The sequence below is a fragment of the Astyanax mexicanus genome, chromosome 6, assembly GCF_023375975.1.
Source record: "Astyanax mexicanus isolate ESR-SI-001 chromosome 6, AstMex3_surface, whole genome shotgun sequence".
Taxonomy (NCBI): Eukaryota; Metazoa; Chordata; class Actinopteri; order Characiformes; family Acestrorhamphidae; genus Astyanax; species Astyanax mexicanus.
In genome coordinates this window covers 24,074,644-24,098,656 of record NC_064413.1, presented here as the reverse complement: position 1 = coordinate 24,098,656, position 24,013 = coordinate 24,074,644, and the positions used below count along the sequence as shown (strand labels likewise).

General features: G+C 37.1%; 1 protein-coding gene across 1 annotated transcript; it reads left to right on the top strand.

The window, feature by feature from the left end:
- Positions 1 to 2,678: 2,678 nt before the first annotated feature.
- On the top strand, positions 2,679 to 23,634 carry LOC111193368 (methanethiol oxidase). The gene is made up of 12 exons (XM_022673913.2): positions 2,679 to 2,787; positions 9,813 to 9,869; positions 9,967 to 10,079; positions 11,167 to 11,352; positions 12,163 to 12,283; positions 14,846 to 15,028; positions 17,652 to 17,833; positions 17,957 to 18,035; positions 18,115 to 18,236; positions 19,458 to 19,550; positions 19,685 to 19,803; positions 20,133 to 23,634. The coding sequence occupies exons 1-12, from the start codon at positions 2,784 to 2,786 to the stop codon at positions 20,293 to 20,295; spliced, it is 1,422 nt and encodes a 473-aa protein (XP_022529634.1). The 5' UTR covers positions 2,679 to 2,783; the 3' UTR covers positions 20,296 to 23,634.
- The last annotated feature ends 379 nt before the right edge of the window (positions 23,635 to 24,013 follow it).

The following is a 24,013-nucleotide window of genomic DNA, read 5'->3' as shown; positions in this document are numbered from 1 at the left end:
GCAGGTGGGGAACGTTGCATGGGGATGTTAAATTGTATTTTACCACTTCTTAACATAACATTTATCACATGTTTTAATAATAATGACTGAAATTAATGTCTTTGCTATGTTAGCTGAGCTAGTTTAGCGGCTCTGTGCAGCTGTGCAGCTTCATAGTGTTTCCTCACTTACTGAGGAGGATCCAGTGCGAGACCGGGAGACTGCCTGCACAAGGCTCACTGAACACACCTCCCATGCGTGTGCGTTTGTGCGCAGAAAAACTTTGACGCTACAGTGTGAAAGTTGGCTGCCAGCAGACGAACAGGATTAATTCATGAACACTTTCGAGGCTGTGAAAGACATGCACCATTTTTGTCAAGGGGCATGACACACTGAATTCCTGTTCAGTGTCAAGTTTAAAGTGTTTAAAATGGTGAACATGATAAACTAACAAACATTAAAAAGATAGTGTTCTGCTATACAGTACGTGCAGGCTTTGAATCATTTTTTTTAAAATTAGAAATAGTTAATTGTGTTTGTATTTTTCATGTTTGTTCCCAAGTTTTATTTAGAAATAATTGAATTAAATGCACATGCACATTTTCAAATCCTTCAAAAAAGTATGTACAACAGGAAGATTAAAATGTCTAATGTCTTATTTAAATGACTTAAAAAAAAAACTTCAATATCCTGAACAAATTCCAAAGTAAAATTAGTGTTATTCACTTAACCTCCACAATAAAACTGCAGTTATAGAAGTGGCCCAAGTTACTGTGAGTGTATAGGTAAATTTGATCTGTCACCTTAAGTGCCTTTTACATTTTGTTCTTTTTTTTTTTTTTTGAGTTTTGTAACAATTCAAATTATTTCCAAGAATACATGATTGAGAGTTAACATACTGTTTCAACTGGCGGCTGTACAAATCACATACAAAAAACAACTTGTTTATCATTTGAGGGCGCTCAGGTTTATTCATTAATTTATATTATGTTCTATGTCATTGTATCGCCTCACTATGCAGGCTCAGTTCAGCTGTAAATACAGTTTAATTTTAAATGTCATTGCCTATTTTAAGATTTTAATATATCATACAAATGCATTTTGGGTAGAATATCCAATGATCAATGTAATAAAACCTAATATATATTTATGTTAGTTTAAACCTGGTTACCTACAACGGCTTGTGGTTTAATAGCACATATTTGTGAGTATTGAAAATAATTAAAACTACTAATTTTCTTTTTTAGGATGCATATCTGGCAGCCATCAGAGCCGTGACCTGAAACGGGTGACATGAAAACAATGGCAAAAAAGTGTAAATATGCAAATCTATACATACCACAAACTTTTCTAATAGTCTTCTTGTTGCATATACTATATATTAAAGCTTGTATTTTCAACTACAGAATAAAATTAAAAATTCAACTCGAACTCTTGTTGTTTTTTGTGTTTATGTTCATGCCTATATGTCTAAGTAAAGAGAGTAAGTATGGAAACTGTATTTTGAGTGGTTGTAGGAAGGGTAACAAAAATAATATATGTTAAAATATAGTTTTTATTAGAGCACGTTTACAAGTAAGGCTATAGGTTTTGGACCATATCCGCTTTGGGTATAAAGATGTTTAGCATAGAAGGTGGGGCGCTGGGCCAGTGTCGGTCTAACTGTAAATGAGTCTGTGCCATATATTTGGACCAGATTTAAAAATGAGTCATAGATCCGAGCCAAATCTGGGACAAATGTAATGACACATCTGTGCCGGTTTGGGCACATTGTGCAAAAATAAGCCAGGCCACATTTGTCTGCCAGATTTGTTACAGATGTTGTGACTCGTCTTGGCCAGATTAGGACCAGAGTAAGTTTGCTTCTGAGACAAATCTGGGCCAGATGTAAGGAAATTCAGTTTAGAGCTGTGCCAGTTCAGGCCCAAATTCAAGTCAGATGTGCAAAACTTACCTGTGCCGGTTTGGGGCCGTTGTGCAAAAATAAACCGGGCCAAATTCATCTGCCAGATTTGTTACAGATGTTGTGCCTCGTCTGGGCCAGATTAGGAGTTTTCTAGAAGATTAGAAGTTTGCTATCAGGGTATCTATCTAATTCCAAAGTTAAGACAGGACACAATCTGCATTTTTATTAAGCACACAGTTGGTTTGATCTGTGTGTTTTAATTCAGATGTGTATTTTTAACCAGCTATCAGAAACAATGTCATCACAGTTTACATGGTTAGCCTACCGTTACCTTTCTTTTAGAAAAATCCGCTTATGTCCATAGATGTTTTAAAGTCAGCTGCTGCTGCAGCCCAATGTTAAAAACTTGTAGAGGATGGGGGGGGGGAAAACGGGAAAACGGCGGGAAAGAGGGGTAATATGGTAGTTTCCAAAACGGGTATTACTTTCACGCATACTCAAAAATGCACGGGCCTGTTTTTAAAAATAAGTCGGTGGGAATTAAATATTTGAAATATTATTTTCTTTTTGTGAGAAAATTATTAAAAATGTCAGTATAAAAACTAGTAAATTTTCACACAGGTTTTGTTCAATTGCTCCATATAAATCTTTTCATTTTGGACTCACTCAGGAGCGCCCTCTAGTGTCTGATAAAGCCGGAGAATATTCTCTAGTGTCTATTCTCCTCTATAGAAGTTCTCTGATCTCCAGGTTCTCAGTCATGCTTGTGTAAGAGTGGACCTTTTCTCCACAGCAGCCCCTGTGGTCGCCTCCACACACACACACACACACACACACCCTTCTGTTCACCTCTCTCTGGAAAACTCGGTCATTTTGGAGTCCGCTCGAGCTCAACAACATGGGTAGGTTAACTAAGCAGATTAAGTGTTTTTTTGCGTAATTATAATGCAGCGATCAGAAGGCCAGCTGTGTTGAGTCTAACGTTAAAGTCTTTAGTCTAAGTTTCTTAGTCTGGTTTATTGCAGTATTGTATTGGTGCTGGAAAGATTCCAGCAGAGTTGTGCAGGCTGTTGTACACTATAGCTTGGCAAATTTCTGTAAACTCTCACAATACTGGGCAGATATAAACATATTTTAATCCATATGTATTGATAAGAGCAGGTAGAGGTGGACAATAGATCGATATTTTATCATATTGTGATACATTTTCTTATCGTATCAGTGCACGGGTAACAGTTACATACAACAAACGACACTTGACACTTAAACGATATATCATACAACCATAGTTGACAAGCAACGAAACCGATTATTTTAGCTTCGATCTTAGTTTCAGCTGTTCTTAAAAGATACAACTAAGTGGCGTTGACAAAATATGAAGCTCTTGATACAGTCATATGAAAAAGTTTGGGCACCCCTATTAATCTTAATCAGCCATTTCAGTTTGATATATCTAATAACTGATGGACACAGTAATATTTCAGGATTGAAATGAGATTTATTGTACTAACAGAAAATGTTCAATATGCATTAAACCAAAATGTGACCGGTGCAAAAGTATGGGCACCCTTATCATTTTATTGATTTGAAGACTCCTAACTACTTTTTACTGACTTACTGAAGCACAAAATTGGTTTGTTAACCTCACTGAGCTTTGAACTTCATCAGGTGTATTCAATCATGAGAAAAGGTATTTAAGGTGGCCAATTGCAAGTTGTTCTCCTATTTGAATCTCCTCTGAAGAGTGGTATCATGGACTTGTTCAACATAGTTGTTCAGGGGAAGGATACAAAATGTTTTCTCAGAGATTTAACCTTTCAGTTTCCACTGTGTGGAACATAGTAAGGAAATGGAAGACCACAGGGACAGTTCTTGTTAAGCCCAGAAGTGGCAGGCCAAGAAAAATATCAGAAAGGCAGAGAAGAAGAATGGTGAGAACAGTCAAGGACAATCCACAGACCACCTCCAAAGAGCTGCAGCATCATCTTGCTGCAGATTGTTTCACTGTGCATCGGTCAACAATACAGTGCACTTTGCACAAGGAGAAGCTGTATGGGAGAGTGATGCAAAAGAAGCCATTTCTGCAAGCACACCACAAACACAGTCGCCTGAGGTGTTCTTTTGCTTTTGCACACCTCAGGCGACTCTGTTTGTCGCGTGCTTGCAGAAATGGCTTCTTAAGATTAATAGGGGTGCCCAAACTTTTTCATATGACTGTCTTTCATTTGTATTGCAGTCACCTTAATACAATTAAAACTGTTAATTGTATTCTAATTCTAATTTTATTGAATTTTAGAAGCATTCAAAATGTGAATAAAAGTTTTGAGGAGGTGTTTGATCTCCTCTATTAAGTTTCTGCAACATAAAGTTCATTTACATTTACATTAGTACAGATAGTAAATAATAATAAGTAAATATTAACTTTTTAAATGTTATTTTTTTCTTTAATAAACAAAATTATCTTAACCAATCTAGCCCTGTGTGAAAAAGTGTTTGCCCCCTAAACCTGATAACTTGGTTGTGCAATCAAGCTTTACCGATAACTGACAAGGAGTCTTTCGCATCTCTGTGGAGAAATGTTGGTCCACTCTTCTTTACAGAATTGTTTAAATTCAGCCACGTTGGAGGGCTTTCGAGCAGAAACAGCCTGTTTAAGATCATGCCACAGACTTTGAGTAGGTCACTCCAAAACCTTAATTTCTTTTTTTAAGCCATTCTGATGTGGACTTGTTTATCAGCTTTGGATCATTGTCCTGCTGCAGAACGAAAGTACACCTAAGTTTGAGGTCACAAACAGATGTCCTGACATTCTCCTTCAGGATTGTCTGGCAAACAGCAAAATACCTGGTCCCATCTATTACAGCAAGTTCTCTAGGCCCTGAAGCACCAAAGCAGCCCCGGACCATCACACTACCACCACCATGTTTTACGTTCAGTTTGATTTTCTTATATTTGTTTAATATCAAAGTTTGTTTGATAATCTGAAAAATGTAATATGACAAAAAAGCAAAAACAAAAGAAATGGTTAAGGGGCAAATTATTCAGTATATCACAATATATTTGAATCCTGTTTTAATCAAATTTTATAAAATCTGAATAAAGGAATGCAATTAGAACAGGATCAGTGGGATCTGACAACACAATTACAATTGCTATCTAGTGGGTGGTGTTTAAACAGAACACTAAACGAACCACTGTCTTTACATGTAAACTAATAATCAATACTGTGTTTTGGAAATTGATGCAGTAATAAAAAACTCAGGGTATTTTGACCCTTCCATTCACCTGTGACTCAGCATAACACCAGCCATCTTGGATGTTTGATATAAATGAATATATAACAAAATTGTCTGTTAGTGTTGTTCTCAAATGTGTTAAGCAGTCTATTAGAGACAGTGTAAAAAGATACAGTGACTTCAGAGAAGGCAAATGCTAGCTGTCGTTCTCTCACAGCTGATGGCATTGTGAGATGTTGGTGGTCTAGCGTAATAAATGGTAATGATGGGGATTAATTTAAACATTGTGAGGGTAGGGGAGAAAATAGAGCAGAAACAATTCGGAAGAACAGTAATGCAAAAAAACAAAAACAAAATAATAATTCAAAAGGAGATAAGGATCTAAACAGTGTAAAAATATAGCGTCTGATTTTTAGTGAGGGCCAGTAACAGTAGCCTTTAGTAGTCTTCCTTTACTATTAGAGGTATTGATCATAGTAATTCTGTTCACTGGAACAGTGAGAATGTGCTGTTGTTTGTGTTGTGCTGGATTTGTGGGAAAACTGACCTGAGAATAACCCTCTCTGATGATGTTTATTGTGGGAAGGATGTTGTACAATCTTGGCGAGGTTCCCTGCTTCCTGCACTACTGTGAAATTGCACATCTGTTGTATTTTTTAAATTAACCCCTTAAACCCAAGTGTTATATAGTAAATAACATCAGTCATTCAGTAATAGTATGAAATAAGTTATGTATTTATGATAATAAACAATAGAAAGGCGGACACAACTAAACAGATGAACCATAAATGGGAAGAAGCTGGAGCCAATGTATGTGACCGAACCGTAAGAAATCGCCTAAAGGAAATGGGATTTCAATACAGGAAAGCTAAAAGAAAACCATCATTGACACCTAAACAAAAAAGAACAAGACTGCAGGGGGCTAAGGAGAGGCAATCATGGACTGTGGATGACTGGATGAAAGTTATCTTCAGTGATGAGTCAAGAATCTGCATTGGACAAGGTGATGATGCTGGAACTTTTGTTTGGTGCCGTTCCAGTGAGATTTATGAAGAGGCCTGCCTGAAGAAAACAACCAAATTTCCACAGTCCTTGATGATATGGGGCTGCATGTCAGGCAAAGGCACTGGGGAGATGACTGTGGTTAATTCTTCTATCAATGCACAAGTTTACATTGACATTTTGGACAGTTTTCTCATCCCTTCAATTGAACAGATGTTTGGAGATAATGAAATAATTTTCCAAGATGACAATGCATCGTGCCATAGGGCAAAAACAGTGAAGGCATTCCTTGGAGAAAGACACATTCAGTCGATGTCATGGCCTGCAAATAGTCCAGATCTCAACCCAATTGAAAACCTGTGGTGGAAATTGAAAAAAATGGTCCACAAGAAGGCTCCGACCTGCAAAGCTGATCTGGCAACTGCTATCAAAGAGAGTTGGCACCAAATTGATGCAGAATACTGTTTGTCACTCATCAAGTCCATGCCTCAGAGACTGAAAGCCGTTATAAAAGCCAAAGGTGGTGCAACTAAATACTAGTGATGTATTTTGAATCATCTTTTGTTTATCTGTTTTTCATGATTCCATACTTTTTTCCTCAGAAATGAGTGATTCCATATTTTTTTCCCTGTGGTTGGTCAATAAAAGTAACATTCACTGACTTCCACAATGTTTTTTCTTCATTTCTTTGAGTGTTCCTGAAAGCCAACAAGTTGCACTTTGGAATGACCTTATTATTGTATCATGTTTTTGATCAGAGTTTGTTTTACAGAATGAAATGTCTGAAGGAGTGCTCATCCAAGACTGGTGATTCCATACTTTTTGCCAGGGGTTGTATGGTCATTATATCTATTATATCTATTATAATCTATTTTAATAGATTATACATGAAATAATAACTATATTGTCTTAAAACTTTATTTAGCATTTTATCTACTCCTGCCATCCAGAAAGAGTTACAGGAACATCAGAAGCAGAACCACCGACACAAGAACAGCTTTTTCCCAAATGCTATTAGACTGGTGACAATAGCAACACCAACCACAACCTGAACAATGCACGGACTAAATACTGACCACCAGTGCCACCAGCTCAGAGACTGTATGTACTCTGTACTTTAACACTTGCACTATTTCTATTATATATAATATACCTCTCTGATGTGATGTGGATTACACTAAACTATCCTTGCAATAAACAACCTTCTGCATCAGAGATCTAGCCTAACAGTGTTTCGGTGTACTGTACAACCTATTATCAGTATAAGGATAAAAAAAAAGTTGAATAAAACAAAATAGAATTTTACCATAAAATATTAGTGTCAAAAACATGCTGATACTCCACTGTCTTGTATTAAAAAAAACACCTTCTTTATCATGGCTTCTCCAGGATTGACATGCCAACGATTACTCGCACAATAATGTGAAATAAAGTAGGACACCCAATTAAAACCTTCACAGTAGGGGTGGGTGATATGCCCATAAAGTAATATTACAATATTTCATGGAATTTTTGTGATAATGATACTCTTGGCCAAAAGGACAAAACGATATGGAATGGCACACCCCTAACTGAGATAGATATATAAAATACAAGAATGTCATCAGATTTTTAACAGAAGTCATAATACTAATAATACACTCCAAATATCTCCATATATCCAGGATTGAAGTAAAATGAATGATACTGGACAAATATAATCTGTCTCTAGTAGATATATCATGGGAAATGAGAACATTGTGATTTTTTTTTTGCTAAAAACAGCAAAAAAATAGCAGTATCCTAATAAGATATTTAGAGGTGGGTGATATGGCACAATATGTCAGGGTATAATATTGTTTATTATATTTAAAAATGTTGGCGATATTACGGCATACGACACAATATGGCACACCCCTTCTTCACAGTGTCTTAATTACATTAAGATCCAGGCTTTGATTGCCAATTCTGGAACCCTGTTTTGGGTTATTGTCATTTTGCATGGCCCAACTTTTCAGGTACATGTGCTGCAATTGGTTTTTGGACAATACTAATAAATGTTGGTGGTCTTTTTTATTCCTTGCAAGAAATATGCATTTTTTGTTAATTGCATTTCACAACTTATGTTTAAAGAGCCACTAAACCATAAACTATATTTTTTCCATTAATAGCTGAAATGTGTTCCTTTGAAGTAATAAAACATACCAGTCCTGCTTAAAATTTGTATAAACATTTTCTAAACTAACCTAAAAAAACATTTTGCTGCGGCCATTTCCGACTCTGCAGCACCCTCAGATTCAACTGTGCTTTTATGTGTGGATGATATGTCTGTGTACTTTGGTCACAATAAGCAGATCAGCCAATTGATAATACCCTCCCCCCTTCTGACGTCCACTATCAGAGGCACACCGCTGCTGTTACAGCTTGGAGAACCAGGGGCCTCATGTACTAAGACTTGCGTGGACTTCCTACTAAAATGTTCCGTACGCTCAGACCTGAAAAGTTCCGTACGCACAAAAAAATCCGGATTTATCAAACCGTGCGTAGGCAGAATCCCACGTACTTTCTCTTAGTACATCGCAATCAACTTGAAATCAAGCGCAAATGCACGAAAACAACACACCTGCCATGACTCCTCCCTCAATTACGCAGAGTATAAAGTTATAATAATAATAATAATAATAATAAAAATATTATTATTATTATTATTATTATTAATATGATATACGCGTAGCGTATAATTACCCATGTTTTAAATTGTATTATTCTAAGAGGGATAATAAATGATTTCATTTAAATGCTTTAAATGAGTTGCTTACCAAGAAGCCACACGTCACACACGGAACGCTTGTTTTCTTATCCTCCTATGCTCTTGGTAATCTAAAACGGCTTATAAGCCAGTCATCATCATGGGCCAAAAAAACATAATGGTCACGTAAAATGCGCTCTCAATGAATGTGGCCATTAGCAATATTTTCCAACAATGCCAACGTTGCCAACTCCAACAACTTCAGCGCAAACTTTTATGCATGTTTATATAATCTAGGCTAAGTGGAAACACGTTGAACGATTATTTATGTAAGCCCATGAAATTGTCTGATTTATTAACTTTATTTTACCCAGTAATGCTGACTACAATGTGTGCATAAAGGATATCTTAATAGTTGTAATTTCAATGTATCGCCTCTAAGTGTCGCCAAATGACAAAAACACAATACATACGTAAAAAAAGGCGGAACGCACTTTCTCACGTTCAAGTCAAATTTAGTACATCTGACCGTGAGCGTGAAATATGGCGTATGCAATGTTTTTGTGCGTACGCATCTTTAGTACATGAGGCCCCAGCTCTTCCTCCTGCCCTGCCTCTAAACCCATACATGTGACATCATGTGACCTGCATTGTTTAATATCGCCGAAGAATTAACATTTGCAATGTAAATATCATGCAGCCATAAACTATATAGCATTACTCTACCTCTTAAGTCCACATGCTTCTTTCACTCTGAGTGATTGTTTTGTATCACTCTCAAAATTTCACAGGGGTAGCTCCAAGCATGATTTATCTTTACTGCAATGAACCTCACACTCCACCTGTAGGGGGAGCCTATTAGCGAAAAAAAAAGCATAAATCTTAGTTTTTAAGGCTAATACAAATTCATGTTGGAGTATTGTACAGGATGACTTTTATATTGCATTGTTTCTGTCTGCAGCATCAAAATGCTCAGGATGTGGGCCAGGATACAAAAGCCCTCTTGATGCTATGAAAGGTGAGTGCAAGACAATGCTTAGCAATTTTTAAAACCATTTAACCAAAGATGCAAGTTAAATTTTTGTGTCTGAACTTGTGTCTGAATTTTCACATAGGGCCTCGAGAAGAAATTGTTTACGTGCCCTGCATTTACCGCAACACTGAAGTCCGAAAACCTGATTACCTGGCAACAGTAAATGTTGATCCTAAATCCCCCAATTATTGCAAGGTAATGTGACTTTTAAGAAAGAGACTGGAGGTAATAATGTTGATTTTGAGTTTGCATTGAATTAATTGTTATTGTTATGGCAAAAATACCCTTGTATATTGTCCGTGGTATCTAAATCCTGGTGCTTCATTTATAAAACTTGAATTACACAGTTAAACCCATCTTAACATAAAAAGTATGTGAACCCCTAGGCTAATGACTCTTCTAAGAGCTAATTGGAGCCAAGATGTGATGAGATTGGATGTGTTGGTTAAATCTGCCTTGCCCTATAAAAAACATACACCAGTTTTGTGTTTGCTGTTCTTAAGAAGCAAAGGAAAACATTAAACAAGAATGGAGTTCATGGGAGTACACCAGAGAGGAAGCCACTGCAGTCCAAAAAAACATTGCTGCACATTTGAAGTTTGAAACCAAAATTGAGTTGCTTGGAAGGAACACACAACGCTATGTGTGGAGAGAAAAGCCATGACACGCCATCATTAAAACCTCATCCCAACTGTAAAATATGGTGGACAACTTAAGACTATCTGTTTGTCACATGAAGCTCAACAGAGGATGGATGATGCAACAGGAAAGCGACCCAAAACATAGAAGTAAATCAACTTCCAAATGGCTTAACAGAAGAAAATACGAATTCTGGAGAGACCACAACCCAATTGAGATACTGTGGCATGACCCTCAAGAGAGCGACTCACACCAAATCTCCCAAGAATGTTGCTGAACTGAAACAGTTTTGTGAAGAGGAAGGTTCAGAAATTCCCCCTGACTGTTGTGCAGGTCTGATCTGCAACTACAGAAAAGAGGTTTTTGCTACCAAATGAGGGTCAACCAGTTATTAAATCCAAAGGTTCACATACCTTTTCCACCCTGCACTGTGAATGTTAACATGTTGTGTTCAATAAAACAATGAAAACATAATTTTTTGTGTGGTATTAGATTAAGCAGACTGTGTTTGTCTATTGTTGTGATTTAGAAAAAGATCAGAACACATTTATTCACCACTTTATGCAGAAATCCAAGTAATCCCAAAGGGTTCACATACTTTTTCTTGCAACTGTATTTGCTTCTGTGTATTGTATTTGTTCAGGTGATTCACAGGCTGCCCATGCCCAACGTGAATGATGAGCTGCACCACTCAGGCTGGAATGCTTGCAGCAGCTGTTTTGATGACCCCTCCAAAAAGCGTAATCGGCTCATTTTACCATCTCTCATCTCCTCCCGTGTCTACGTAATTGATGTGGGCACAGACCCCCATGCCCCACGAATTCACAAGGTAAGACTTAAATCTGTGTGACCCAAAAACCCGTAGAATGTTCCTTTGGGTGCTTTCACACCAAATCAAACCAAAATAGCCGGTGAGAAATGTGCCATGAACCATTGTGCAGACCAGTGAGAACGTAAATTACTCGATAAGAGGATTTTTCTGTGTCTGAATTAAATATATACCTTGGGCTGCTTCGTTTACAGTGTCAAAGCACTTTTTAAGATAGTTTGAATTTTATGACCAATTTCAGGAATTTGAGGCATGCTATCATCACCCAATAAACAATAAAAGAAAAATGGTGTTATTCCAAAATATAACGACCTTTCATGTGCATGTGCATCATGCCGCAGTATGGATGCAACAGATTATGCCGATGATTCCTGTATCTGCTGTAACTGTAGATTATTTATAAACATAAATAAAGATAAATCCAATGGTCATTGTACTGCATGATTTTCATGCATTTGAAGACAGTCAGATTCTGGCAGGAAGGTAGAATTCATCACAGGAGAATTGACAACATGCTGCACAACCCTTCTACAAGCCAATCAGTGTCAAGTATTGAGAGACCCAGACCATCTAGTTGACTGTTCATTGAAATACAGTGTAAAACCAAACTAACTGGACCAAATGTATACAATGTAATGTAATAAAAACCCACATCTTGGTTAATACAATAATTCAGACTTTCAGGTGTGAAAACGCCCTTAGACGTACACAATGTACACAGGAACGTGTTTAATGGTTTCAACACGATTAGGTTTGCCTTTTGAATTTAAAGAAAAGCACATTTTGACCATTTTCTATCGTTTCTTTTAGACAGTAGAACCTGTCGACATGTTTTGGAAATGCGACTTGGCCAATCCTCATACATCTCACTGCCTGGGCAGTGGCCAAATTATGATCAGTACCCTGGGTGACCCATCAGGAAATGGCAAAGGTAAGAAAGCAGTTCATTGTTCATTGAGCTGCAACCTAGCCTATAGAATAGTGCAGACAGTATACGTGGTATGGTGGGAGGAAGGTGAGTCCACCGAGTTCGACCCTAATTTGGGCTAGGTAGTGTTCTCCCTTGACTGTGATTAGGTGATGCTCATGAGGGGAACATAACCAACACAACTTAAACACAGCTTGCTGGCCACGGGAGAGAGACCTTGCCTCTGGACTGACATGTAAGTTGAAGCATTAGGTGTTAAAAAAGAGAGACTTAGCAAGAAGTATTGTGCTGAGTGCTTCAGTTATTTTTTTTGTGTTTAATGTGTTTGTGCTTAGTCTCTCCCTGGGCCGACATCACACTAGCATTGCCAAGCATTCAGTAAGACACACAATTCATGGTTAAAGCTACAACCAATGTTGAGGTGTATTGAATTTGAAAAAACAAAGTGTATTCTATGAAATATTTCAATTTAGTTCAATTAAATGTAATTAATATAGCAATTTCTACAGAAGTTGTCACAAAGCAGCTTTACAGAGAAAAAAAGTCCACGCCTCTTATGAGCAGCACCACAGAGATGCCAATTATTCTGGTGACAATAGTGGCAAGCAAAAACCCTCTTACATTAAGAGGAAGATACCTTAAAAGGAACATAGACTCAGTCAGAGGAGCCCAACCCCCTCGGGTTGACCCGCTCAGTACAAACAAATAACAAACAAATAACAGAAAAAAACAACAGTACAGAGAGATAATGTGGAGCTATAACTAATGTAACATGTACTAATTTATGACACAGCAGGCAGTGGAGAGCCAGGCAGGGCAACATCAGGAACAGGGCATCTCGATACATGTAAAAGAGAGAGATTGAGAGCACAGAAAGGCAGAGTGATTGAATTAGTTTTGACTGGATTTATGTAAAATAGAGAATGTAAAACATTATCAGAGTGTGATTATCTAATGACCTAGCAGATCTGAATAAAACAGCCTAACTAAAGGGAGAGAGCCAGAAGGTAACATAGACAGGGAACAATCCTGAAACACCGGCATCTACCCACTCCACCGTCCACAAACCTGAGTGACCGTGTGCAGTGGGAGAACAACAGCACCAGCATCTCAGTTTACCACAATTCCCTCTGTGCATGAACCCCTGAATCTGCAGCCTTATCTAAAGGGAAAAACATTCATTACCAAAAGCTAAACTAAACAAGTAAGGTTTTAGTCTAGACTTAAAGATTGAGACTGTGTCTGAGGTTATTCCAGAGTTGAGGCGCTTTATAAGAGAAAGCTCTTCCTCCTGCAGAGCTCCTCTGATTTCTGGAAACTACTAAGAAACCAGAACCCTAAGATCTGAGTAATTGTGGTGGTTCATAATAAAAGATAAGATATCGTAAATACTCAGGAGTGAGCCCGTGTAGGGTTTTATACGTTAACAAGAGAATTTTATAGTCTGTGTGAAATTTGGCTGGAAACTAGTGCAGTGCTGATAGGCCTGGGCTTATATGATCAAAATTTCTAGTTTAAGTAAGGACCCTGGCTGCAGCATTTTGAACTAGTTGAAGTTTATTTAAGTTACTGCAGGAACATCCAGACAGTAGCGCATTACAGTAATCTAGCCTTGAGGTAATGAAGGCATGTACTAATCTTTCTGCATCATGCAGGGATAGGGCATTTCTTAGCTTGGCAATATTACGAAGGTGTAGAAAAGCTGCTCTAGTAACATTAGATATGTGTTTATCAAATGCTAGATCTGAATCCATGATATCGCGAAGATTTTTAGCTGCTGAACCAGGTGTGACGAAGAAGTCGGCCAGATTTAATATTAAGTCTGATAATTTATTTCTAGCAGCTTTGGGGCCTAATAGGCGAACTTCTGTTTTATCACTATTTAATAGGAGAAAGTTGTGCGACATCCATGATTTCACATCTGAAATATATAACATAGATTAAATGCATTTTGTGTGCATTACATCTGTAGTACAGTTTTGATTAACCTGCATATGGAAAGTCCAAACAATACATGTTTTTAAGAGATAAGGGCAATGGTTTTTAACCTGTGGGCTGCGGAGGTACTGCAATAGGGCTGTAGGCCAAAATATTTTTTTTTCTGTTTTGCAAAGTAAAAATTGTTTTAAATAGATAAATAGTTCAGCAAATGTTATTTAAGATGCGAAGTTAATAAATAAGATAATGCAATTAAAGCTATGCACGGCTAAAATTAGAAGCTCCGCATGGCTCAAATTAAAAGCTCTGCATAGCTAAAAGTTTTTTGGGACAGAAACAAATAAATAATAGTTTGAACCCGTTTTACTACATTAACAGACACTTATAAAACCGTGGCAGTTGGCAGAAAATAGTTGATGGCGGCCTTCTTATGTATTGGAGGAGACATATGCCTGTGTCGGGGCCATTTTTATGATGAGGACCTTGTATGAACAGGGATTGGGTAATGGGCCTTCCAAGTTGAGGAGAAAATGGGGTTAAAATTAAAAAACATAAATCAATAGATAAAATTAACTGAAATAATCAAGCATAGAATTTTCTTTCTTTTCTTATGACTTTTTTTTTTAGGTGGGTTTGTGTTGCTGGATGGTGAGACATTTGAATTAGTTGGCAACTGGGAGTTACCTGGTGAAGCACGACCCTTTGGCTATGACTTCTGGTACCAACCACGCCATAACGTCATGATAAGCACTGAATGGGGAGCACCAAAAAGGCTCGCAAATGGCTTCAATCCTGCAGATCTTGAAGCTGGTATGTGTAAATATAGGTGTGTGTTTCTGTGTTTGTCTGTGTGTGTGTTTGTCTGCATGCATACAGTTATTCTGTTGTATAGTTTTTGTTTTGTAGTAGTCATTTTAAATAAACCCAGTATTGTGAATTGAATTTAATGAACAGGAGATGAAGGATGAAGCGCTGGAGCAGGTGAAAAAGTGACAAGCAGCAAAGCAGAAGCTGGAGAAGGTCAGGGAGATGTCAGATGAGCTTTGCTCTGAAAAGCAGAGGGTGGAGAAACTAGAATGTGAAGGGTGGATGCAGACTGAGTCTACCACAATAAAGGCAGAATTCAGTGTAGAGCAACAAATCATTTAGCACAGCTGAGTGTATAATAGTTATAACCAGAACTGTCTTGATTATAAATAAGCTTCTTTTTAGAAAAGTCTCTGATGAAGGACTACTGCTTATGCATTCTGTCTGCCTTATTCTGCTTTCTTTATTCTATCAGATCACCTTGTCTTCTGCCTTCTTTACACTGATAAAATTTCAGACTTATTTTTGTGCAACTAGTATCCCATAAAAAAATAAGCTTATTATAAAACATTTCATAACTGTTACCTTCAGTGTTGGTCATACTGAGTCTTGAAAGTTTAACAAAAAAAAATGCTCTTAAATGTCCTACCTTCAGTATTTTAAGGCGTTTTTGATATGTAAAAAAAAAAGTAGGTATGTAACTTTGATTGTTATAATAATACCCCAATGTGGTTTTACAAACCCACTTACAAACCTATTAATGTGCCTCAGAACACTCTGATTTTCCTTTTAGAGAGGGCTTAATAAGCTCTACATTTATTGGCTGGATTTGTAGTGTAGCCAAGATGGTTCACAGGACCATATAGCATAGCACATCATAAACTTTTTTTGTTTTGTTTTTTGTTTTAGAATATTGTAATGGAGAGAGAATGTTGTGAATGTTAATTATTTATTGTTAGCCTAGCATGGTTGAAGTTTTGGTTATGCCAGATTTATTTTTATATGAAGAGAGAGCAGTGTCTGTCTAATTACTCAGCAATACAGTTTTTCACATGTAAACTGTAAGTTTATAAATACTGTATTTGATTTTTAATGTTGTGGTGACATATTCTATGTAACATAAAAAATAGAACAGTTTGAAAACTTGCATTTAAGTTCTGTACTTTTTGTACATTATCTTCATTCTGATTTTTTCTATTACATCACAACCCAGTTTGATGATCCAGGCATCTCTGGGATGATCCAGGCATATTTTAATGGATCACAAATCCATTCCAAATCCTTTGTTTGACCTCTTCACAGTTGTGTAAGAGGTTCCATAAACAGATGTCATTCGCAGCCTGCAACAGAGAGGCACTTTTTAGATGGTAACAAAGCAATATACAATGCTGCTAGAAAGTTTGTGAACCCTTAATCTACAGTTTTCTGTATATATTAAATATATTAATTAATTAACTAAAATCTCGGCCAGGGCTCTAAAATGTCGCAGACACACGCATTGTGCGCAGAATTAACTCTGTTTTTTTTTAAAAAACAAAAATTTTAATAAATAACGTTGGATCAAGTCACTATAGCCACCATATTTACTGATATTTAATTTAATCAAGAGAAATCAGGCAAAAAGCTCTGCGCCTCTCTCTTTTTTGCAGCGCGGAGCTGAATTCAGAGCGAGGCTTGTAGTGTAGTCATGTAGTGTATGGACAACAATAATGATTAACTATTCTTTAAAATAGTGTAATTGCATTATTGTGTTGTTGTTATTATTATATCAGTGGCATAAAATGGTCTTAAAATGATAATAATTTTGTTTTGTTGCAATAAATTCCAGCACGAGACATAAGCACAGGTAAGGGCTACCTGCAGGGCGTTTCCGCCTGACGCACCTCCGACGGTGCCAAAGGGGGGTAGTTACAGGGTCATCAGCCGGGAGCCACCCTTCATTGATGTTTCGCTCCATTAATCCCGGAACATTTCACGGCGGTGGAGCAACGGCAGGGACGTCTCCCTGCCGCCCCCTGCAGCTACCCCTAGGACCCCTGTTTCCCCCACGACGTGTCCGTCCTTCTCAGCCACAGCCAGAAGCTGGCTCTTTCCGCATCCTCTACCAAGTCCTTGGAAGCCTTCTTCAGCTTTGCCCGGTCACTCCTACGTTCCTCAAGAGGCGCTGAATGGACGTTTCGATAAACCCCCTACAGCCAAACTCCACAGGGCAGATAACGGTCGACCACCCTGCCTCTCGACACTCAGCTGCCCGCTCGGTGTATTTCTCCTTCTTCCTTTCTAATGCTGCCTCCATTACTCCCTCCCAAGGGACTGTGAGCTCTGCCAGGATCACTGTTTTGACTGAGGGGGACCACAGGATGATGTCTGGTCTCAGAGAGGTCGTGGTTATCTCTGGAGGGAACTATAAAAAATGAACTATAAATTCGAGTGACAGACCTAATCAGCACTCAGTTTATTTTAGATGGCAATGTACATTATTTACATTTAATATAGAGATATTTTTGCACTATTCTATTGAGCCATTTAATGTAGAGCTGGCAGTATCAGATACGAGTAATGTGTGCTAAAAATTTAGCTTTCTGCACTCATCATTTTTTGTGAAAGTGGTTTACCTTCTTTGCAGGTCATTATGGGCAGTGCCTCCATGTGTGGGACTGGAACACTCACAAGCACATCCAGACTCTGGATCTGGGAGAAGAGGGTGCAATACCTCTAGAGATCCGTTTCCTGCATGATCCTGCAGCAGCGGAAGGCTACGTGGGCTGTGCACTGCAGGGAACAGTCTTCCGCTTCTATAAAACTCAGGCATGTAATTTCTACAAGCAGTCTGTCATGAAATCCAGCTGCATTATATGAAGGCCCCACTACATATAATATTTTTGATTATGGTGATTTATTCACTCTGAAAACATTTTATATGTCCCTCAGAAAGGAGATTGGGCTGCAGAGAGAGTAATCAAGGTTCCTGTTAAAAAAGTAGAGGGGTGGATCCTGCCTGAGATGTCAGGTAAGGTTTTTTTTTTTTTTGGTTTGGTTTTATTTTGGCCCGGCATGTTTTGCTGAGACATGTTTATCTGTTTTATCAGGTCTCATTACTGACATTTTAATCTCGCTGGACGATCGCTTCCTGTACTTCAGCAACTGGTTGCATGGTGACGTTCGACAGTATGACATCACTGACAGGAGAAATCCCCATATGGTGGGCCAGGTGAGCAGGCAGAAGTACATTTAAAGAGTATGTTTTATATCGTCATTGCCAGATCACAAATAAAAGTCTGTGGCTGATCTGTGTGTAATAAAAACTGGGTTCTTACATGGGTTAGTTTTATTCTTTTATCTAGAACTACCTTTTCACAAAGCATCAGACAATCATCAGAACGCAGAATTGCAACTCTTAAAATGTATTAGGTATCGCTAGTCAGTCACATGCGGTATATATAAGCCCCCTCACACTAATAAACTGCACCCAGGTGACTGTGGTTTCTATTGAAGATGACACAGTATAGACCCTTAGAAGAGCCATGTTGTGCCTTTGTTAGATGTTGTTTTAAAAAAGTGGATAGGAAAGTGGATTGTAATTGTTATTTATTGTTGTTTAGGAGTGGTTTAAAAAGTTTTTTCTTTCTGAAGGTCTTTAGGCAGTCAAACAGGGGATTGGATTTCCTGCATGCAGTCTGACTAGAATCTAGGACCATTAAAGGACCATTAAAGATTATATTATTTGTTGTAACTCATAACATAGTTAGGATACATCATCAGATATTAAGGCTACATGCTCAGTTTAAGCACTGATATCTCTTGTCGACAGCTCTTATTTGAACTGTGCAGTACGTCACTGAAATCTGTGTAGGTTTTATCCTCCAAATCTGCCCACCGCCATCCCCCCAGTCACATTTCCATGCTCAGGGTAGCCAGGTGTAGTTGTATATTGCAAGTAAGAGTGTTTTTCTGGCTTAAACTGGAAATATCTGCGCAAAACTGAGCTGGACTGAGGTGCAGAGCTTTCGACACAAGCACACTATTGATAACTGTAAACAAAAAAGCCACAGGCCTAAAAACCTAAAAATAAGTTCACTCTAAATTTGTTGAAAGCAATAATAATACACTAATCCTTCTTAAAATGTTAAAGCTTGCCTCCTGCTTACATTTTTTGCGACGGGTGCCCAAACTTTCCGTACATTTTACTTGGTGTATTCGTTGGAAACACCAATTATCATTGCTTTATGTGAACAGTTCTTTGAAAGGTGAAACATGTACAGATGAATGAATAAAAAAATAATATTGTTGCAATTACACACAACTTCTAACAAGAAGTTAGAAACACATTTTTTGTTCTACTACTAACAGATAATTTAGCATAACTGGAAATAGGCTCAGCGTTTTGTTCCAGTGCCGATCATCTGCTCTTTCTATTAAACTTCTTTCAAAGGTCTTTCTTGGAGGCAGTATTCAAAATGATGGCCCTGTCAAGGTATTGGAGGACTCTGAGCTGGACAGTCAACCATCTCCAAGGATTGTGAAGGTACATAAATGCTTGGTTGTTAGCAATTATTATTAAATGAATTGCATGTATTACATGGTTTTAGATAATGCTAAAATTAAGGTTAAAGTCTAAAGTACCTCTCAAATTGAAGAGAACTGTGTTCTGTGCATCAGGGTAAGCGGATAAAAGGAAGTCCACAGATGCTGCAGCTGAGCCTGGATGGCAAACGGCTCTACGTAACCACATCTCTGTACAGTGCGTGGGACAAGCAGTTCTACCCTGAGCTCATCAAGTAAGACCCACAATTTTAGACCATTTCATTTAGAGGGATTTGGCTGGAGGGTTCTTCCATGTTCACTCACTTGTCTGCCCTGTCTGGTATTGATGTATGTGTAAACATACAGCTTAGTTCAGTTAAACTTAATATTTAAGATGCAAATGTTAAGTCCATAACCAGTGCAACCACATTGCTGAATGAACATTCATAAAAGTCCATGATGTGATTAGGGGAGCTGGTGTAGAATAACCATGGAGCAAATTTATTATCACTAAAGTGTTGTATATATTGTCATAGTAAAATATTTCATGATTGCGTGTGCTCTTTCTTTTTCCTAACTTCAGGTACGGCTCAGTAATGATGCAGATTGACGTTGACACAGTGAAGGGTGGCTTGAGGCTCAATGAAAACTTCTTGGTGGATTTTGGAGCAGAGCCTGAGGGTCCTGCACTTGCCCATGAGGTCCGATACCCTGGAGGCGACTGCACCTCTGACATCTGGCTGTGAAGCAGCTGCTCACACACTTATTCCTCTCACATTTGCTTATATTACTGTCCTTTTCGTTTTCCAATATCAAAAGATGACTGGTAAAATATGAATTGCAGCATTCGTTAATGTGTACTGTGGATTCAGTAAGTACTCAGACCCCTTAGATTTTTGGGGGATTTGATTTTGAAGTAGTATAATTGACATTTCATCAGTTTACACTTAATCTCTTCTAATGACAAGTATGAATTCTTCACATTTAAAAAAAACAGCAAAAATTATCCACTCCAAAATAAAAGACATAACAAGATAAATACATGGTATTAAAACCTAAAATAGCAAATAAGAGTAGAGAAAAAAAAATTAAATAATTTAAATAATAAAACAAAGTTCCTTTCCTGTATTAATAGATCTGCAACTGGTCCCCATCATTTTAAAAACGAAAACTGAAAAATGAATTTGCAATTTTGCTGTAACATGCCAACATGTGGACAGGGGCATCCTGTTTGCTTTGTTTGCTGTAATCATCTTTAAGGTGTGTCTAAAGCTCAATAGATGTCCACCCAAAGCAATTTATATTGATTGATCATCAATATAAAGTGGAAAGGCACACCCCTGAAAAGATCCAAAAGGATCCACATGTTACACTGGTGTGTCAGGTGAAATTAAAGGAACTTACAGTAGATTTTCTTAATGAGCTTATAGCAAGACATAGATCAGGGCAAGGATATAAAGCAATATATAAAGCTTTGAGTGTTCCCAGTCAGTAGTAGAGGCAGGCGATATGGCCTTAAAATAATATCATGATATTTCACTGTATTTTCATGATAACGATACTCTTGGCGATATGACAAAACAATAAATTCTAAAAGAAAAAAAAGGAAATTCAAGAATACACTACTGCAACAAAATAAAATTAAAATTGCATAAGTCAATGATCTAGAATGTCATGATACTAAAAATGCTCTTCATATATGAAGTAAAACAATGATGTTGGACAGATATAATCTGTCTCTACTAGATAAATAATAGGAGAACAGTGTGAATTTTTCGTTTGCTAAAAACAGCATAAAGTAGTACCCTAATGTGATAATTAGGGTTGGGTGATGTAGCACAATATTTCAGGGTATAATTTTGTTCATGATATTTAAAATTGTTGCCGTTATTATTGAGTGAGGTACAACATGGCACACCCCTAGTCCGTGGCTTCAATAATAATAGTAAGGGTTTTGGACATGTGCTAAAAAAAATAAACTCCTTAAAATAGGTCATATGGTCAGAGGTCATATGAAGAGATGTGAGAACCTAATAGATGGACCACATTCTCTACAATACTCCAAAAGGCCTTTATGGCAGAGTGGTAACACCGAAGACACTGTTGAGTAAAAGGCATACGAAAGTCTCCTTGAAGTGAAATTTTTGTTAATGAACACCCATGGGTTTTAACAATCTATAGCGCACTAGTTAATTGCGCTTTGGCATCTGGATTTAGGGGCGTGGATTTAGCTCCAACGGCGCAAAGGGCGTGTTTTAATTCCCTTAATTATTCATGGGTGTGTTTTGGGCGTAACGTGAAATAAACCGATCAGTGTGTCACTATCCATCCCCTTTAAGACACAGCTGCGCACTGACTTCTGTTCATTCCTATTTAAAGAGTGCATAGGAAACTGCGCCGTCACGCTGTGAAGATACACCTGCAGCTTAGGGAAGAGTAAAGTTATTCTTTATTCTGTTTATTGTTTATGTAAAAACTGGGTTTGCAACACTGAATATTAATCAAGCAATAGATTATTTACACTGAAGGAAAAATGTGACATTTTAAAAAGATCATACAAATTTACATAAAAAGGAAATAATTTATAGCTTATGAAGAAAAAACTAATAGCAGTGAGAGTAAAGTAAAATGATAAGAATGATAAGAGATTATCAAATTTATATCAATAAACTAAGAACATGGGAATCATTGGGGGAAAAAATATATATAATAAATATATATATACTATTTGATCAATAAAAGGATAAAAATAAATAAAAATAAAATATAAACTCATTAAAAACTCATTTAAAACAATCACAGGCTTTCTGCACAGAATAATAAATGTTTTAGTTAGTTTCAGTTTCAAATCATGAAAACAGCTCACCAAAACCTCTTTATATTTGACAATATTTGACTAACTTACAGGTCCTTACTCATTTTTATTTAACTGAACTGAAAGAGAGCAAGAGAAAGAGAGAGAAGCACAGCGCATTTTGCATGATTTCTCTTAATTAATTATGTATGTAGCTATGTGAGTTTAATAACATGAATTTTACTATACTTGTCCGACCTTATTTATTAAAACGTTTTTATTTTTTTTTAGAAGAGGTTATTCTGCGCACAATGCCATGCACGCTGTGCCAAGCTCCACTTTGCGTGTCTGTGAAATTTTAGAGCACTGGAGAAGATTTAAATTAATAAATTCATACATTTAATATTTTAATACATTTGCCCTGGTGATAAGAAATGAATGCTGACTTATAGCTTTATATTTTTGTGTATTTCAAATGTTTTAAGTTTTATATAATTGGCGGGCAGCACCACACGCCTGGGTGACAACGTGCTTTATTTTTCAGATATAAAAATGAAGTTCAGTTAAATAATAGCAAAGTTAAATAAAATAAATTTATGTTCAGTCAACGTCCTTTGGGGGGATCAATCGCGCAATCCGTTTTTCCACCACCAAGATAGAAACACGCCAGAAATTTACCTGAACACACGTAATTTTCAGACCACCAACGCCCATCGGCGTTAATATATTCTAAAAGTCCATTGCTATTGTGAGGACGCTTGTGCAAGGCGTAAAAAAATAGACTGTTGACGGGGTGTACGATGGCAACGCGCCATGCTACATGCCTTGCGCGGGGTGTTAGATAGGGCCCATGGACATTAATTCAGAGAAACATGGTGGCGGTAGCATCAAGCTTTGCAGGTGCTTTTTAATATCAAAAAGGGGGGGGGAGCATTGTTCAAAATGCACGCAAAATCACACTGCGACACCTTTTAACACAACAATGAGTTGAAATATGCAATCAAAGTTCTGTTAGAGTTCTTGTAGCTGTTAGTTGTGCCAGTGATGTTTAAGGGATATAAATAACAATTATATTTACTCAAAATCAAATTCATCGACATCACAAATTGAAGAAAATGTGTCTGTATAATTTCTGAATCTTCGAGCATGAAGGGTCCATGTTGTAATAACCTGTTTTGCAATAAGAAGATGCAAATGTATTTTTGTAAAACTAATTTTTTGTGTACTAAAAGAAACAACAGTTATTACTTTTGTTATGAACTTTTCAGTAAATAAAATTAAGCTACCAAAAGTTTCCTTGTCCACATGGTAATCTTGGAATATCTTTATACTGCTTTGTTTTCAAGGGACTGAATACATTTGCTAGATGTTTAGCAATTAATAATATTAATTTCTCCTAATATTTATCGTATTGTCTGTGGCAAAATAACAAGGTAATTAAAATAATTTTAGGAAATCTAAATGTACCTTTGACACAAAACAGTGTTAGCATGAACAATTTAAAATGTTTTAAACTCTCTAAGTCAAATACATTTGCATCAATTTCACTAGCATTGTCCTTCCTGAATAATCTGAAAAATATAAAGTCTTATAAATATGATCAATAATATTGATTAATAGAATCTTATGATGTTATTTTAAGTATTAAGAGCCAAATGGCAGAGTAATTT